This window comes from Tympanuchus pallidicinctus, unplaced genomic scaffold, assembly GCF_026119805.1.
Source record: "Tympanuchus pallidicinctus isolate F22 unplaced genomic scaffold, pur_lepc_1.0 scaffold4, whole genome shotgun sequence".
Classification (NCBI taxonomy): domain Eukaryota; kingdom Metazoa; phylum Chordata; class Aves; order Galliformes; family Phasianidae; genus Tympanuchus; species Tympanuchus pallidicinctus.
Genome location: NW_026294758.1, coordinates 12,790,629 through 12,809,393, shown reverse-complemented (window position 1 = coordinate 12,809,393; position 18,765 = coordinate 12,790,629). Strand labels below are relative to the sequence as shown.

General features: G+C 37.0%; 1 protein-coding gene across 3 annotated transcripts in view; it reads right to left on the bottom strand.

The window, feature by feature from the left end:
* The window catches only part of XRCC4 (X-ray repair cross complementing 4), a 175,648-nt gene that overhangs the window by 93,066 nt on the left and 63,817 nt on the right, over positions 1-18,765 (bottom strand). For all 3 annotated transcript variants that reach the window (XM_052700530.1, XM_052700531.1, XM_052700532.1), the window contains one exon: positions 5,600-5,766. In XM_052700530.1, the coding sequence (XP_052556490.1) occupies positions 5,600-5,766 (167 nt within the window). The remainder of the gene's footprint in view (positions 1-5,599; positions 5,767-18,765) is intronic.

The following is an 18,765-nucleotide window of genomic DNA, read 5'->3' as shown; positions in this document are numbered from 1 at the left end:
AAGAAAGTGACTTTCAATTAATGTTTATTATATATTAATGCTCATTTAGTTATTCCAGTATTTTATAACTTTTTTAATCCTTGGGTTGAACCCAAATATTTCAATAGCAGATGATAACAAGTAAACATCTTGATGATCTCAATGATTAAGATGACTACTTCCATTACTTCAAACAGTAGTAACTTATAAACAGCATCCTTTTCACCAGCCTGTGCAAATACAGTGAAAAAAATTTTGAAGGGTTTTTTTGGAATTAAACACATATGCATAACAGATTTTAAAAATATTAATTTATAAGATAAAAAATTTCAACATACTTGCTATATAAATTCTGATTATTTCATTTGTAGATCAAAACCATATATGATGTAAGAAGAAAAACAACAGAAAATAATCTCATGAAGTATTAAGCCTACAGTGCAATGCTTTAGGGACACACTTGATAAATAATTCATCTAATTTAAATGCAAATAACAGAACATCATTACCATATAGATCGGTTCAATAATTCCTAAATGAAAGATCATACGTACTAATCAAGTATCAGGAGGCTTTCCACCTATTAAAGGAAAGTTAACTGTTTAGTGGTGAACAAACAGACAAAATATCAAAGCACAAAGGACCATAAAACCTAATACAGGGCCCAGGCATGCCTTGACTAACTCACAGAAGAAGAAAGGTAAGGACAGGGATTGCCTCACACTGATCAAAGAAAAAGAGATTAAACAAAATAAAATGCAACAATTGGGCAAATTGTCATTTACATGCTTGAAATTAATTACTTCCATACACTTAAAAATGGAAAATACATTTTTGTTCAGTATGGTGATCCTAGATGTATCAAGTGCTTCAGAAAACTCCCATCTCCCCTGCACAAACATTTTAAGTGAAGGAAGTGTTTACTGCTGTTCCTTTACTTTCCCTGTGAACTGGGCAATGGCAGAGCAGCTGAGGTTGATTCAAACTGCTACATTAAGACATTTTCATTGCTTGGCCAAAACGGTGCCAAGTAAGATAACTCCAATGAAGTCCTTCGAATCCTGCAAAGTTATCTTCTGATGAAAATCCATGTAACAACCTCAATGGAGTACATTTGATACTGCCTGGACATTAAGAAACATAGAACCTATTGCAAGATTAGCTGGCTCCTTGATGCTCTAGAACAAAATAAGAGCATCTTAAAATACACATTCCCTGTATGCATACAAGAAAATATTAAGTGTTCTTGTTGGAAGGACATAGCAGGTAAAATCAGGTAAAATCAACTTGTAGGATGCCATTACTTAATTATACACGAATATTTTCATTCATGTCGACATACTTTTTCCTTTTTTTTAAAAAAAAAAAATTGTTTAAAGGAATTCATGCATATATATATTCCTCACATACAGACATTTAACTGGCATAGCTTTCAACAAAATGGCAAGTGTGATATAGTTTCACAGTAATGATACACTTGCAAGTCATTTGGCTTTAAGTAATAATATTATGGGGCACACAATACTTAAAAATGTAGCAAACTTCTGCTGCTTGAGAACAGGGATGCACTGATTGCAATACAAATGTGTGTGTTCGAGGGGGTGGCTCTGGCTGCAGCTTGGTACAGCCTTTAGGATTCACTCAGGCATGCATTACTTGAATTATGTACCACTAAGCAAAGCTGGCTGGGTTTCATTGCAATACCTCATCAGTTACAAATACAACCTTTCATTGCAATTTGTCACATGCTCGTGCCTGTGCGTGATTTGTCTCACCAAAATACAATCTCCCTAGATCAAACAAAGGAGCTACTTATCTCAAAGACAACTTTCAAGTATAATGAAAATAAACAGCAGTTAATGGCTAGAATGGGGTGACTCTTATTTGCACGTGCTTTATGTTTTCTACTTTTAAGATCTGTCTTTTATACAAGTGCAGTGCTTTTGGTGAGCCAGTCATACAAGTCAATATCCATCTAAAAAATTGCACATGCTACACAAAACAGCTAGTATTAAGAATGGTTATCATGAGTAATTCAGAAAATAATGCACCTGTTCAGTCCTTCTGTACTGCCTAAATGCAGAGATCATATATGCTTAATAAAAATTAGCATAAACTATGTAACTGGTTGACATTTATGCATTTTACACACTCAAATACTCAAAATATGCTACCTATGTATCCTTGTCATTCATGCTCTAAAATAATTGCTGCTCTCATGGCACCTTCTTACTACACTTCAAATTCACACCTCCCTTCCCCCAGCACTGGTGTTGGTATGGAATTTCAATGAGCTCTTGTTGAAGAGTCAATTTCAAGTGCCAAGCTACCTAAGCTGCATTTTTATAAGTTGTTCGTGGTTTAAACATATTGTCACTATAGCTGACCACAACATCAATTTGTAGGTATTTTGATTTTGGTTTGTCTACCCTAATTTTAGATGCTTGATAAGAAATAAATATCACACACAAGTATTTAACTTATGCTTTATTCACCAACAAATTATTTTGTTAAAGGTTGTTACCGTTTTACATTTATTACCTTAATTATCTACATGAAATAAAAGCTACAGCTATCTTGCTTTTATACTTTAATTCACCCACCTCTGAGGTGTTCATACACACAGACTCACAAACAAACATATTGTTCTGCAACATAGTCAGAATAATCCTTTTGAAAATTTCTACAGCTTTTTTATTTACAGCTTACCAGGTCCTGTCTTAGAAGTATTTATTTTATGTTTACAGATCAAAAGCAGCACAGTTCAGCTATCCAGAAACTTTAATACTGATGTTATCTACATACACTCATTTCCTAAAAATAGGAAAAGCTTCTGCCAGGTAAAATCCTACCCTTCAATCACCAGAAGGACAAAGACAATGAAAATTAAAGATGGTATATCTTCTGTCAGGAACGCTCAAAACATCAGAGACCACACAGCTGTGAGTAGATAACCTAAGTAATTTAGCAATTTGAGGATGCAGACGATTTCTTTTCAAAAGGATTTTTAGTGTTATCCTGACTTTTTCCTTTATATGGACCTAAATCCCGAGGGAAGTGGCAGAAGCCATTCCTGGAGATGTCAGCAAACTGCTGACAATAGCAAGCCATACACAGATGAGTGGATTATCTCATATACATGGGTCACTCTGAAAATAATGCTTCCTGTTTATTTCTATGGAAATAACATAAGATACAAAGAGCGCAATAACACCACTCAAATTCTCAGCTACAAAACACTATTTGTCAGCATAGTCACCACCATTAGCTGTACATTTTCACTAGCAGTGCACAAGAGCCTGCATGCTATGATTGTAACAACTGGCACCAGTGAAGGTGACACACTTTTGTAACCACTGATGAAATGCACCACCCATCACCTCACTGTGCTCACATCCATTCCGTGGTCTCCATCAACATTCAGCAAGCATCAGTGAATGTTGATGGGTGCCATTCTTTTCCACATGGAAGAATGCAATGACACATTTTTGCTTCAACCACACTTCCATGTCAGACAACATTTTGTCAGACTCCCCCTCTGCTGCCATCTGTCATATGGAAGCAAAATATAGAAAATATAGTTAAATATTGGTAGGAAGGTTCAGTCTCTACTGCCATAGCACCAAAATCTGCCTCTTATGTCACAGGCAAACCTCATAAAGGAGACATTACTTTCGGAGCAGCTTGTACATTCAGGCAATTGCCAACAGCAGGCCAGGTTTGGCATTTAGTCTACAAACTGCTCACGAGGCAGATTTAACTTCTTGAATGAAACTTGCTAATCATTTTACTGAGGCTATGGAAAGAGCTTTCAGGAGAACCAGGAACACTAAAGGATTGGGATTTTTCGAAGCTGCTGAGCTGAGCTCATTAAACTTTTATGGCTGTCAGAAAATCAGAGTGGGAAAGTGGAAAAGAGGTGACTGAATTATTCCACCTAGTTCTCCATTCTTATTATTCTACCCAAATTGAACAAAAAAGACCTTGCAAGTCTGCACTCTGTTTTGATTCTAATAATGTCCTGAAATGAGCAACTCTAATCAAGGTGAATTTGAGCTGATTTGCCTTGGTTTCAAGCAAGAGAGGAAGAGCTATTCTCCTACTATATGCTTCATACTTGTTTTTTTTTTTTTTAATTCTCAACCACAAACACAATACAGAATGTGAAACTTGAAATACTCTTGTGAGCAACCACAGAAAAAGATTTTGTGCAGATCCACTAAATTTTCAGCAACTTGGGCACAGCAACTGAGGCTAAAACAGAAATGAGGCAGCATAGTAAACTGGGCTGAGGCAAGAAAAAAAGAAGAGAAAAATCTAATGTTTGGACAAAAATTATTTTTATACTCTATTGAGGGAGCATGGTCAAAGTTTGATGATGGCACAACTTTCAGGATTTATTTTGAAAAATCATGTTTTTACTATCAAGATATAAACACACTGGAGAAAAACCAACATTTTTTCAAAGACTTGAATACATTGCTTTACAGAGCAAAGGTTGTCAGGCAACTGCGAATTTTTCTTTGGGGTTACTCTTTAAAAGTGGTACACCACCATGGAAATTGATATAAGCACTAATGCCTATTACACATTAGTGTGTAACACAGCGCAGCATACTAGTTACACAATACACCATTGTTTGATACACTGTTAGGCTGCAAAACACTATTTAGGAAGGCCATATGCTTGTCAGGAAGATTGTCAGGAAAAAACTGTTACTCACTTTAATGAGAAAGAAACAAAGTTAACTCTTTCCAAAAGCTAGCTCTCCTTTTCAAGATAAATTAACACCAATTACCTACATGCTTTCATCAATCTTCCTAAACATGGCTCTTCAGATAAAGCTACACAAAGCCAAGATAAATCTCTGACTTTTACATGCTAACCACTTTATACTAGCTAAAGTAGGTATAGATGACTTCACTGCAGTGTGCAGTATCAGGCAATTCAGATCATAAATGAAATGGTAATTAATGAAATAACCCGCATGGTTCTTTTTCCTATAACAACATCCTCATTTTCTATTCTGGTTGCTTCCACAGACCAGATTAAAGCAATGGCAACTTCCTAACCAGTCAAAACTGTCAATGATTTGAAGTGCTAGCCATAAGCATTACAGAAGGGGAAGAAAAACACTGCCTTGCTGAGAAGAGTGGAAAGGATTCTGCAGAAAAGGGGACAAACACAACATAAAGTTCAAACATAAACATCAAGTTAAAAACAGCTTTAATGCAAGATCTGGGATATCAGTCTTATCTTTGACATAGGAAGAAGACCACATATGCTGCATTTAGGTGCAGAACTCTCCTCGATCAAAAAAATATCATGTGCATTTTTCATTATACGACTCAAAATGTATCCATCAGCAAAGCCCACACTGAATGGCTAGGTCGGAGTGGACCTCAAGGATCATTTAGTTCCAATTTTCCTGCCACGAGCAGGTTGCCCCCCACCAGATGATGCTGCCTAGGGACCCACTCAACCCGACCCTGACCACCTTCAGGGGTGAGTCACTCTTGGCTACTCTAGGCAGTCCATGCCAGGGTCTCATCACCCTCTGAGTACTACAAATGTGTGTGATTTTCTCAAGAATGACTTGTGAATAGCCTTTCAAACTTACCTTTTCTCAACATCACTCAAATCACAGAAAAGCCTCTCATTTTCTTTTTGCAGGTGCTCATTTTTCACCTGGAGTCCTCCTAAGCAGTCCAGACAATAGCCAATCAGCTCTTTAACCACATCAGCTGGATGTGAAACTTTCTGTAGCTTCAGAGATCCAAGTCTAAACTAGGACAAAAGAAGAGACTGAGTTATTTCTTCTGTGAAGATCACAAAGCACTCCTCCCAAAAATTCACAAGTTTTGTAAGCATAGATATCAGAAATACTTCACAGTCCTCATGTTCAAAAGGATATATTTGTAACAAGAAGCAGCACGTGGAAGAATATACTTGCCATTATTTAAGCAGCTAACAATGTCTTACTGGACAACTGTCATTCAGTTTGCACAGGAAGTAAACACTGACATGCCTTATAATGGCAGGAAAAGCTGTGCAATACAGGAAGTGTAACATGACATAGCAACAATTTGCTCCAGGACAGAACTCAGGTGGTCAGCAATATAAAGGTATAATCACAAGTTTTACAGAACAGGCATGAGAGTGACAGAGCTGAAAAACCTTACTGTGATGCTAGTATTGTTCTTGCTATTTGACCAATGAAATACATAATTTGCTGTCTGTTTTGGCAATTCCTGTATTAAAACAACCAGAAAAATTAAAGATAAAACAAACAAACAGAAATTAGTTTTGATTTAAAGTGGGTCTACAAATGCTCACCTATGATCCTTGCCTATACCTGATATACAGAAACTAGCCCCAAAGTTTTCCTATTTTGGGCTCAGTTGTAAAGCTCTTAGTAATAAGAAGTGACCTTCAATTAAATTGTTAGCCTCAATAATTCATTGAGATAAAAAGATGGGATCTATAACAAACAATTACATTTCTTCTGCAGTGAGGATGATATATAGGATGTACAAGAGGTCTGAACAGCTTTGTTCTGCCTGGTCTGGCAGGCAGAAGGTTGTTGTTTCTAACGTTTCTAAAGGAGGAATATCTCAGCCATATGCACAATGCTCTATGAACCAAGCTACAAATACACACAGCTGGATGAAGATACAAATATGTACAACATGACTGGGGCAACTGACAGAAGTATATAGAGGCTGTGTGAATGTGGTTACACACATAATCAAATCAGGAATGAAAGACCTGACTGGTGCTCTTCTATAGGTATATGAAGGGGCTTCTGAAGTGCCTTCAGCTGCACTTCTTTTGCTGCTCAAGTACGCAGAAGCCATAGGAGGCACCACCATCTTTGCCTGACGTGAGAACAAGATAGCAAAAGAGCAAAACTACAGAAAAGTAGACTGGGCTGGACAGCATAAATCAGACTTTGGCCAGCCAAAACTACAGCAAAAACAGATCTTTTGGAAATGGAGGCACCAAAATGCCTAGACTTTGATTGGAAATGCCTGCAGAAAGGTTGAGTACATGGAAGAAGGGGTCTTTTTGCATGTCCTGGAATCTTTAAAAAGATTCACAGCTCCTGTGGCCACTCCCTACAAATAGAACTATTGCACCTCCTTTCAATTTTAACTTGTCATTAACTTTTGAAAGATGTAAGTGGTAAGTGCTAGGGAATATTTCAGTCTGTGTCGTGGCACCTCATCTATTAAAAACAGAATTACCTTTTCACTCATTTTCTTCATTTTACTCAGAAAGGTAAAGCAAACATCTAAGAAAAAGTCATCCATGAAAAAAGAAGAGTAGTATTTGTTAACACTTTTTTTTTTTTTTTTTTTTTTAAATAAGCTTTTCTTAATGCTGCTTTTAAAAATTAAGTTAACTACTACTATATATAATGGTCTGCTGAAAAAGGCCATGTAGGAATTGCTCACCAAGGGAATGTTTGAAGTAAATATCAGTCCTTCAGCTTAGATAAGATACTTAATCTGTGAAAGACTCTGCAACAAATCATGATTCTTCTTCTTCAATGAGTCTAATTAATCAGAAAAGATTTTGTTCCAAATTCTCGTCTGATTTTTCCTTTGAATTCACATCTACAAGGTCTGCCTTAACTGTTTCCCTTTAGCTTACATACATCTGATGGCTACAGATACAAAGATTCATTTCATTTATTTTTGGAAAACAGATTACATTATCAGTAACCCACAAAGTGACCTGTATTCCCTGGATATCACACTTGCTGTCTGACAGCATTAACGAAGATGGATATTTGCATAAAGGAAACTGCTTTTCATCACTTGCAAGCCACCATCATACTATACGGATAAAGAATTCACGCCACTCTTTAGACCTAGCCACAGAGACAGAGAAGCATAGCAGCACGGATAAATAGAAACATGATCTTCTACCTACACAGTGGAGGAAGCAGCAAGGAGAGTATTCAGTTTTGTCTCATACTTTAATGTAATCAGTTGAGATAGGGTAAATGTAAGTATATTTAATCAGGACAAATACACATTGTCTGACTTGCTGTTTACTCAGCATAGGACAATAAAATATGAATATTCCTAAAAGAGGTTAGTGGGAATGAATTTCAGCTGAAAGCTGGGTTCTGTTCACAATCAAAATCACAGCAAATACATGGCAGACATTTCACAAGTACACAATTATAAGCAAACTGTAGTTCAGCTTCCTAAGTGCATTATATAAGCTGATACTGCTTATGTCATATGGGGCTTTCTAACTGCAAACTATATCCTCAGCTTCACAGACCACTGCCACAAAATGACTTTTGAAGATCTGTAAGGAAAAACAGCATTCTTTCTACTACGAAAGCTGAATCACAGAATACCGTGCGTTAGGAAGGGACCATAACAGTCATTGAATCCAACTCCTGGCTCCACACAGACCACCCAAACCCAAACCTTGTCTCTGAGAGTGCAGCTCTCTGAGCCACGGCAGCTTGGGGCTGTGCCCACTGCCCTGTGGAGCTGTGCCATGCCCAAAGCCCTCTGGTGCAGACCCTTTTCCTCACCCCCAGATACTCCCCCCAACACAGCTCCATGCCGTTCCCTCAGGCCTGTTGCTGCCACAGAGCAGAGCTCAGCACTGCCCTCTGCTCCCTGTGAGGAGCTGCAGCCGCCATCAGGCCTCCCCCCAGTTTCTGTTCTCTGGGCTGGGCAAACCCAGGGGCTGCAGACAGTCTTCACATCTCCTGCCCTCCAGGCCCTTCACTGTTTTTATAGAATTTTAGAACCTAGAGATACCAAAGCCAGCCTTTGGTCAAGCTACCATTTTGATGAACGCTGAAAAAGAAGAGGAGGAAGGTCAGGCTGCAGAGAGCAGAGCACATGGTGCTGCTGCTAACCCCTGACCAGCAGGTGTGGGTGGGACATGAAGAATAAATGAGACATCATTTTGAGTGTTCATTTTAGAGTCTGATTGTCTTCTCAGAATAGTGCAATTGAAGGCAACACCTTATGCCTCCATACTGACACCATACCATGTCACATTTTCTGCACATCAGTACAGAAAAGCTCTGGATATTTAATATGGCCATTATTAAGCCAAAGGTAATGTGACGTTGGAGACGTGGTTTTACTTTGCCACCTTTGTACAGAGTCTTACACATCCTGTACAGACAAGCCTTCGCAACTTGTTTCTTCAGCATGAAATTATTTGTTACAGCTAGCTACTACACTGACAATTTAACAAACAGAAATGTTAGCACTAACAATAGAAACATTGTTATCTGAGCAAATTACAACTGATTGGCACTCAATGTGGTACGGAGCCTAGTGTTAAGAGGCTGATAAACTGTAAAAGGCAGCCAGATCAGCTTTGCTTCCAAAGCATGAAGGTAAACCATGAGCCATTTCTAGAACAATACAAAGAAAACCAGGTCTCAGGGCAGTTTTGCTCTAAGGTCCTGCTGCAATTCCAAACTGGAAAGCAAAGTGGTAAAGGAGCAAATGCACAAAATAAAAAAAAAATTTAAAGCTGAGCATTTTGAATTCAGGACAGGCATATTCTGCAGTACTAAGACAGAATTCTTTTAAATTTGAATGTTTGGAGAAAAAAAGTCACAGAGAAATGAAAAAAAAAAAAAGAGGAAAGTTTGTTTTTTCTACATATTATTATTTTTTTCATAAGCACTTAGGAAATCATTCATTTGTCCAAAAATACACTTGTGAAATTGGATAGAATCTTAGAATGATTCAGAAGTGGCTTAAGATTAGGATACCATAAAAACCAGTTAACTGTTTAGCATCTGTGGAGACAGGAGTTGCACTTCATGACCCTTATGGGTCCTATCCAACTTGGTTTATTTCATGATTCTCAAGTCCCTTGCAGAATATGGAAAGATCTTCCTTACTGTGTTGAGTGAAATGTCAACATTAGCACTTCATTAAACTAATTTTACATACAACATATCTGATTTAGACTACATTCTCAAGGCGAATCTCATTTTGTAAATTCCTGGATGCTGCTGCTGCTTTGTAGATGTGTTCGTACTTCTTGCTGTTCTTGCAGCTGCTGCAGCTCTCTCTAACTTTGCATCATCTGCCTCTCACTTCCTCTTTCAGATAATTCAAGAAAACAATATGTAAAACAGTGAAGCACTGAACACTTAATTCACACTGAGAATGACCAGATCTAGAAGTCCCAGGAGACAGCCAACTGACTGTAACTGATACACTGCTCCTCTTCAATATTTCCTTTATTGTTGGCTATTTTTGGTGTTGTTTGTTGGTGATTTTTTTTTTTTTTTTTTTGTTAGTTTCTAAATCAATATGAATAGATAATAATTTAAAAAGTTGGGTCTTCTTCGTCAGAAATTACAGCCAGCATTTATTGATTAAATTTTAGAAATAAGGTCAACTATTAGATATTTTTAATAAAACCATCATTTTCCCATCACCTCTCACTCTGTCCAGACACTGTTCATCTTTTCAGAGAAATGAAGAAGTGTTTTCAACTACAAAGCAAAAACCATTCTGGCAGTAAACTGAAAAGCTTCTCAATTTTTTCTTTCTATATTTTTAAAGCACTGGTATTTAAATGAAGAGGCCATGCTCAGAAAATATAGTGACATTAAAACATCTTCCAAGAATCTTTTCCATGGAAAAGTTTGAAACTACGTGAAAATTACTTGACTATAGAGACAGTAGACCTAGATTCCATTTTTCATTAAGAATACATATATGCTAAATGACATCTGCATCACTGCGTACCACCAGAACAGGAGGTATCATACCTGAGGCAGTAAGTACTGAAGGTCATGCACTGAAAGAAAACATCCATGCAGAAGTGTCTGAGAACTCTTTTCCAAAGTACAATTTAAAACTAGAAACTAACATGGAAATAATTTTCAGTAGCAAGAATTTTTCATTATGACATACTGGTCTATGAGGAAAAAAATAAATAAATGGAAATTGTTACTGAATCTGCATTGCTTGCCACACTGTTAGTATCAGCAAATATACTTTCTAACAATATTTTTAATCCAAAATATATTTTGGAAATTCCATACTTCTAGAAGCTACAAAAAAAAACAAACCTAGATTTTGTTCCTTCTTATTCTGGCAGGCTGTAGGATGCTATATGGGCTGCCTCTCCTATTCGTTTTATATTCTTCATTCCTAACCCCAAAATTTTTGCTTTTCTTCTTTGCTTTGAAGATGATACTACAAAAATATGTACAAATAAAGTAGTTAGTATCTATCTAAATATCACGTTAGTATCTAGCTTTTCCATTGTTCTCACAATAGAAATATTTTGGTTTAAAAATCATACCTATCTATGAATATGTTACTTGTACATACTTTTTGTAGTATCATTTTCAAAGCAAAGAAAAAAAGCAAAAATATCTCCATTGTGAGAACTAATTAATGGAGTTTTAACTGCGTGAGTTGGCATACAGCCTGTCACAAAATCACAATCTCATTCACCTTTCCCTACACCTTTGGGGTAGGACTCAGAGAACGCTGCGCTCTCCTTCAAACTGTGCTAACATTCATCTAGTTTACTCAGCTAATAACTTTTACATCCTTGCAGACAGGTGCTGCCTCCTGCAAGGTAATGTCTAAGCACACGTCCTTTCACCAGGGAAATATTAATGAAGAATGTGTGTGAAAAAAATATGTCTGCATCAGCCCACCAGCATGGAGCAGCTGTGTAGTCTCTCCCAGACTTTATCGTAAGCTGCAGTCCATCACAGCAGATGTGACCCCTGAGCTGAAGCAGGAAAGCCCTGCAGACCCATGGAACAACAGATCCTTTTGTCATTGCCCTATCCTGAGTGTCTCTCGACACGTTTCTCAGGCTAGGATGGAGCAGTGCTGGGAAGTATATTTCTAGATACTGCTTCTTGCTGCAGTTTAGTCTTTCCATGCCATTTCAGCTGGGTCTTTGGGAATTAAGTGAGCTGGGGGAACAGAGTGTTTTTATTAATATATCCTCCATAGTCTGAAACTGTATGTTTTCAGTGTTCAAAAAGCCTCCCAGATTAATCCCAATAACCAAACCAAAACAAAATATTTATTTATTAATTTTCCAGCTCCTGCACAAATTTATACCTGGAAAATTTTGCTTGGATAAATTGCTAAAAGCTATCAGCTAAATCATCCTTACACCATCAGCTGATCACCTTGCCTATGAATGACACTGAAAGGAAATTCCTTACCACACAGATAGAGATTAGCCATAACATACTAGACAACATCTAATGTTAAATTAATTAAAGGTACCCTTGCACCCTTAGATTACATTATCCAGTGTAAGAGACTGATTTTCTCCTCTTGGTTAGAGCTGGAACTCCTGAACACAGACAGAGTGTGATTTCTAGAGTTGTCCTGATGTTAATACCAGCTGAACATCAACGACCTTATCTACTCCACATAAAATCAAAATTTTGATTAAAATTAAAAAAAAAAAAAAAAAATTCACAGGCATTTTTAAAGAGGAAAATGGTAATGAAATTTCATGTACAGGGTTAAAGAATATGACCTACAAATGAATTAATGCTGACACTTAGTTGCCTGTACAAAGGAAGTATTGTTACAAGCTTGTATCTGGAAAGCATTATACCATTTTTATTTCTTAAGTCAATCAGTGAGTGGTCTTGATTTTTTAAAGTTTTGCCACTATTACCTCCAGGGAAATCATTCAACAGTAACCATGACATCCCTGGGTGTGGTTAAAAAAAAAAAAAAAAGAAAAAAAAGAAGAAAAAAAAAGGATATACTGGACTTGCATAATACAGTGATGATAATATGTGAAAGCAGAAGTTGCTTTTGTAATAGCAAACTCCAGGAAGCTAAAAAAATTACTGAGTATCATGGAAGCCAAGAGACACTTGCCAGTTACATCAGTCAGTATAAAAATATGAATACCAGTTAAAAAATCAATGTTAAGACAAAAATTCTGCCTTTCTACACTCTTCCCTTTCCCTCCTGAATGTTACTTATGAGAAAAACATTACTTCATCACCTTCCCCCCCCCCCCCCAAAAAAGTCAATTTTCCTTCATGATGCAGGCATTACATTTATTCTGAAGCAGAACAGCTGACACAAGTGATTGCTATTTTTCTCAGGTTTTTACTACACACTGCAGAAATCTTCCACATAAATTTCCATTGTATTTACTGCACATCAACTAATGAAATTCCATCTGGATCTATTACTTTTCATGGCAGGGATTCCCAAATATTTTGGAGTGCTTTGCTGTTTTTCACACCCTCAAACTTACATATTCATGGCACCATGGATCCCTTGCGACTACAGTGCAAGGAGTCTATATCTGTACAATAAACCAGGCAGAAATGGGAACATTGCCAGGTACTAGAATATACAAGCATTCTATACACTGACAGCTCGAGATGGGCCCCAGCTTGTTCTTGGCCCATGTCAACTACCACTTTACAAAAGAGCATGCAGACTCATCTGAGGGATTAGGACACAGCAGATACTGTTCCCAAGAGGTACTCTGTGTGCAACCATCCTGTCCTGGAACCTGAAAAAGACTGAATATGGACCCATACCATTTCCCACCATTCAGTTGCTGTACTTGGGAACATTCTCAGAAAATTTTAATTTACTTGTCTAGATGCAACCACATAGTCCTTGGAATAGTGCTCTGTCAGGTTTCTGGAAGAAGTTATCATATTTTACTTGATTACGAAGGACCAGGACACAGTGCAGAAATAGCTTTCAAAATTCCCTTTTGAGACCTGGATTGTGGGGAAGGATGCAGAAGTAAAGCTGAAAAAGGCTTTATCACCTAAAAGCTTTTTCCATTCACCCCATTCCAAGCTGTACACTGCACAGAGTAGACTGAAAACAAATTCTTATCCTGAAAACTCCTATCGCTAAGTAATGGATTTAGAAAGACCTCCGGAGGTCTCAAGTTCAATCTCCTGCCAAAGCAGAGCCAGCTCAGAGATCAGACTGTTATTGCTCTGGGTTTTATCCCCTTGGGTCTTGGAAAGCTCCAATCACTGAGACTGTACAACCTCTCTGGACAACCTGTCCCAGTACTTGACTGGTCTCATAAAGAAAACCTCATCCACTGTATCATACAATGTCTAGGGTTGGAAGGGATCTTAAAATCTATCCAGTTCCAATCACCACAGGCAGGGCTGCTGCCCCCTAGATAAGGCTACCCAGAGCCACAACCTGGTACAACCTGGCTTTGAATATCACCATGGAGGCTTCCAGCTGGAAACTCCGGCTGCTGTTATGTCTGCTGGCCCTCCCCTCCTGACACACTTAGCCCCGTCCTCTCACCAACTTCAGTAACTGAGGGTATGCTATTAGTGCCCTTCCCAGAAAGACTGAGGACTAACTTTCATTTCTCTTTTTCCCCCCCTTACATTGACGCTGCAAGAATTATTAGGATATGTGGATTATCAGGACTCTAGAATACCAGGTTTTTCTGATAGTTCTGGAGTAAAAAAAGCATAAAAATACTGAATACATCAGATATTGTTTAAATATTCATACTTTTTTTTAATTTTTATTTTTTATTTTTTTTATTTTTAATGTGAGTTGTATTGACAGATAAAAGTAGTGGTGTTAGTGCCTGTGAGACACATATCAAGCAACAGGTGGATATGTCTCCTTCAGTGAACAGCATTAAATCTATATCTCTTCCTTCAAACTGTTTGAAAATGTCCTTTATTTCATGTTTATACTCCTTAGAAACATCCTGTTTCGTGTATCTATACAATCAGCTACTTCTGTGAAGCTTAATCCTGCCAGTGCTGAAATAGTCTTTAGCTACTGAATTCTGACAGCTGTGACATGGTCTGCTCAGGATCTAGCCAGACTATGATTCACTAGCATTAAGTGCTCCGTAATCATTTTTCCAAACTTTTTCTAAAAGCTGTCGCTCATGACTTTTTTCCCCATTAGCAGTGACATAAATTGATGAAATGCTACACACTATAATTCAATCTGAAAATACTTCAGTTAACATTGCATCCAGCAAATTGATACATTTTAAGAAAGGAATTAACTGAGTAAAGTTACAGGATGTTTGCACCAAATCAATATTCATCTCCCAAGGTGCTAAGCTACAGAAAGTCAGTATTGGTTTTTTTCATCACCACTACATCACTGAATTATTTAAAACTAAAAATGCTCTGAATACTACAATGTGCCACAGCAACAGCACTCAGTACTTGCAATATTAAGCATTTCTTTGAATTCCTTTTGAATGGTAACCAGACACAAAGTTCTACTTCCCAGCCACAATAAATAAATAAAGAAATAAATATAAGCCCTCAGATGAAAAGCCTAGAGGCAGAGCTCCCAAAAGATCAGGTGCATTACTTATTTATTAGGATAATAAATAAGGAATGGACAACTATACATTACATTTCCACAGATAATGATCATACTCACTATTACATAAAGAAACAATTCAGTTACTTGAATTTGTGATGATTTACAGCTTCACCTCTGAAGAACTTGTGGTTTTGTATTTTATTCATTCATCCAAGTGCTTTATCTTCTTTTATAATTCCCTTTTATCACCTCCTTCTCTACTTCAGGCACCACTATCCATTTAACTCTTCGCTACCATACTGCCTCTGAAGTTTACAAAGACTGAAGTAGGTCATCCTTAGAAGATCTTTTTCCATCTTCTTCCTCATTAATTCAACATATCTAGGAATAATCAAATACTGTACTATCTCTCTGAGTAATAAGCAGGTCTGTGAGCAATGGAACCATTGAAGCCTGGTTTCGTACAGATATGACTCTTCTGTTGGATTCCCTAATGTCTAAAAAGGTGAGAAATCCAGTCAAAGCTTTTCCCTTATTTGGGAGCACTCATATTTTCTCTTTCCCATGAGGATTTTCTAGTGTCTAATAATACAGTTGATCTCATTCCACAGTTGTTTTTTTTTTTTTTTTCCAAAGCAGACATGAATAGGGTCTCTCTTCTCCATCCAGCCACCTACTTCCATGAAACTACTAGGAACCTGATATCTGAGACCTTTACTCCTGTCAAATCTATTTGAAATTGGCCAGTAGTTTCAAAAGTTAGGGGGGGAGGGAGGGAGGAGGTAAGAGACTGGCAGTCAGCAGAGGCACACAGCATGATCACATAAGCTTTGTTTCTTTAGGAAGCAGAGTAAAAACCCTTGCACATTTTATTACTTTAAAAACTGCCCCAAATGTGTTACAGAATGAGCTTTATTTGAAAATCAAAACCTATTTTCTTCCTTGTTTAACACGTAACTTACATAGGGCTTAAATAGACAAATGGTTCACAACTCCATTAACTTAGCTTTCAGAGGGAAACCCTAATAAGATAATCAAAGTCAGAGTGTATTTGCTGTGGGCTAAGGACAAAACATGAACTACTGCCACAGGTCAAGTGACACACAAACGTATCACACAGCAACACATTTGTGTTTGAGGCTTGAGTGTCCAAAGTATGAAAAGATTCTTGCTAAGGATTTTTCATTTAATACATTGGCAGTGGGCTTTTTATATGCCAAATATTTAAGTTCAGGTATTCAACAAAAAATTATTCTAGAACCAAGTTTATTTAAAAACCTTTCAAGCAGGAGTGTGAAACTTCTGCATTAAGTATTCTCTACATTCTCCATATAAATATACAGTGACTGAAAAATTAATGTGACCTTTTTGATAACCTCCAGAAAGGTTACTACAAATGCTATGAAATATGGATCCAGATGAATGCACCGTTAGCACAGATCTCCAAAATAAAAGCAAGGCCTGCAGGAGTGCCTGTGATATTACTGTCAGCAAAAGTTCCAAGGTAACAAAATATGAATGATTAATATTTTCAAGAGTAAAAAGAAAACAAAACAAAACAAAACAAAAAAACGAAAACACCACTACATTATGTGTTAGATGCTGCATAACAGAAGTACTTTGGAACTACTTGTCAATTGATCATATTCTTACATATGAAACCCAGACTGCAGTTTTCTTTAAAAACTTTAATAAAATGTAACTGAAATGTCTGAAGTAGTAAGTGTCAGACATGAGGACAACACGTCATGGGAGCTACTTCCCCTCAAACATTTACCTCAAGGTGGAAGGGTAGCAATGGAAACTATAAAATACTTCTTGAATACACCCTTGGAACCAGCATGTCAAGATCTGCAGTAATATAAGTCTGACTCCTTGAATATGTTGTACTCTGAGAGTTAACAGCTCAATATTTCTTTGCTTGGAAAGTAAATGTATAACCATGTGAATAAGCATGAGATAATGCCTAGACCAAGACAAAATACAAAAGTTTTCCCAGCTAAGTACTACAAACAATTTTCCAGTGTGAGTAATAACACAGGATTCATTGAGAACACCCATAGACTGTTTTCTGGGTGTTATTTTTCTCTTTTGTTTACAACCATCTTTTAGAACACTGACAACTACTTACTAAAGCCCTTAAGATCCAGACATCTAACTACTTAATAAAAGCTTCATCCAATTGAGTTATTTTATTCCTCTCAAGAAAACAAGAGATTGAAGATTTTTCTCATTAGTACTAAAGTCACCTAACTGAGCAGTGGTGCCCATCTGTGTGTGCTCTGCTCTACACACATGGAACCTCTCAGTATGTAGTGAATATGACAAATTCCTAGTAAATTCAGAGCTCCATATAGTGTTAACTGCGCAGGAGAATTTAAACAGTTCTGTAAAACAAGATGTGAACAGCATACTTCTTTCCACTTGAAAGCTGAAAACAAACAAAAACAAACTTTAATTTCCCTGTAGAAAGCTCAGCTCAGAATGCGGAATGCTGTGCATGTGAAATAGACTGTCCTGAGTTGTATGTGTCTACTCATCACGACCCTTTTTTTACTGTTCCATTTGACCATTAGCAAGAGACTTTCTTCCTTCTTCGGGATTTAAATTGCTCCATAAACATGTACTGTGCAAGACCCTACACACAGGAGCAAACTCTTGTAGATCTCCTTGATGAACACATCTTTTGTCTTCAAGAAAAAAATCACATAATTGCAATTGCCTTCAAGACATTCTTCTATTATTATTTAAATAAATAAGTAAATAAAAATCAAGAAGTATTCTCTAGTGTCTCCATGTAAAACACTGTCAGAGATGTGTAAATCTGACCACCCTTCTGCAAACTGCAGACATAAAATGCACTAATAGTGTGTAAATTTTTACAGTTAATGGAGATCCTCACCATTACTGTTTTGTAAACAAGTAAATAAGTGTATAAAATAACTAGCTTTTTTGATACAAAAATACTTCAACAAAATTTAAATTGTAGCTCAAGAAAGATCATTCAGGCATTAAATTTAGAGCGACCTACGTATTTTGTCATGCAATAATAACGAAAATGATATTTTTCTCCTGCAGGTAAAGGTCATTGTACAGCACGACATTCTTCAACATTAATGGGAAACCTATTCGGTTTTAACATTTCAGTACCATTTCTAAGAAAAAACCTTAAAGGCAGGAGAAAACAAATATATCACAGCGGGCCATCGGACCTTAAAATCACTCTGAAATGTTGAGGTTACAGTTCTGGAAGTTAAGCTTTAGTTTCATGGTAAGATATTACTTCTACAGTGCATGTTTCTTTGAAGTGTGAAATCAGCATGCACCAGACAAGCAGCTAAATATGCAATAATTAGCCTGCTTTCACTGAAATTTAGGTAAGGAACACAGTTCAATTAATTCTAAGAATTTTCAATTTAAGGATTTCATGTTAAAAACATTTTAGCATCCAACTACAAAGACTTTCATGTTA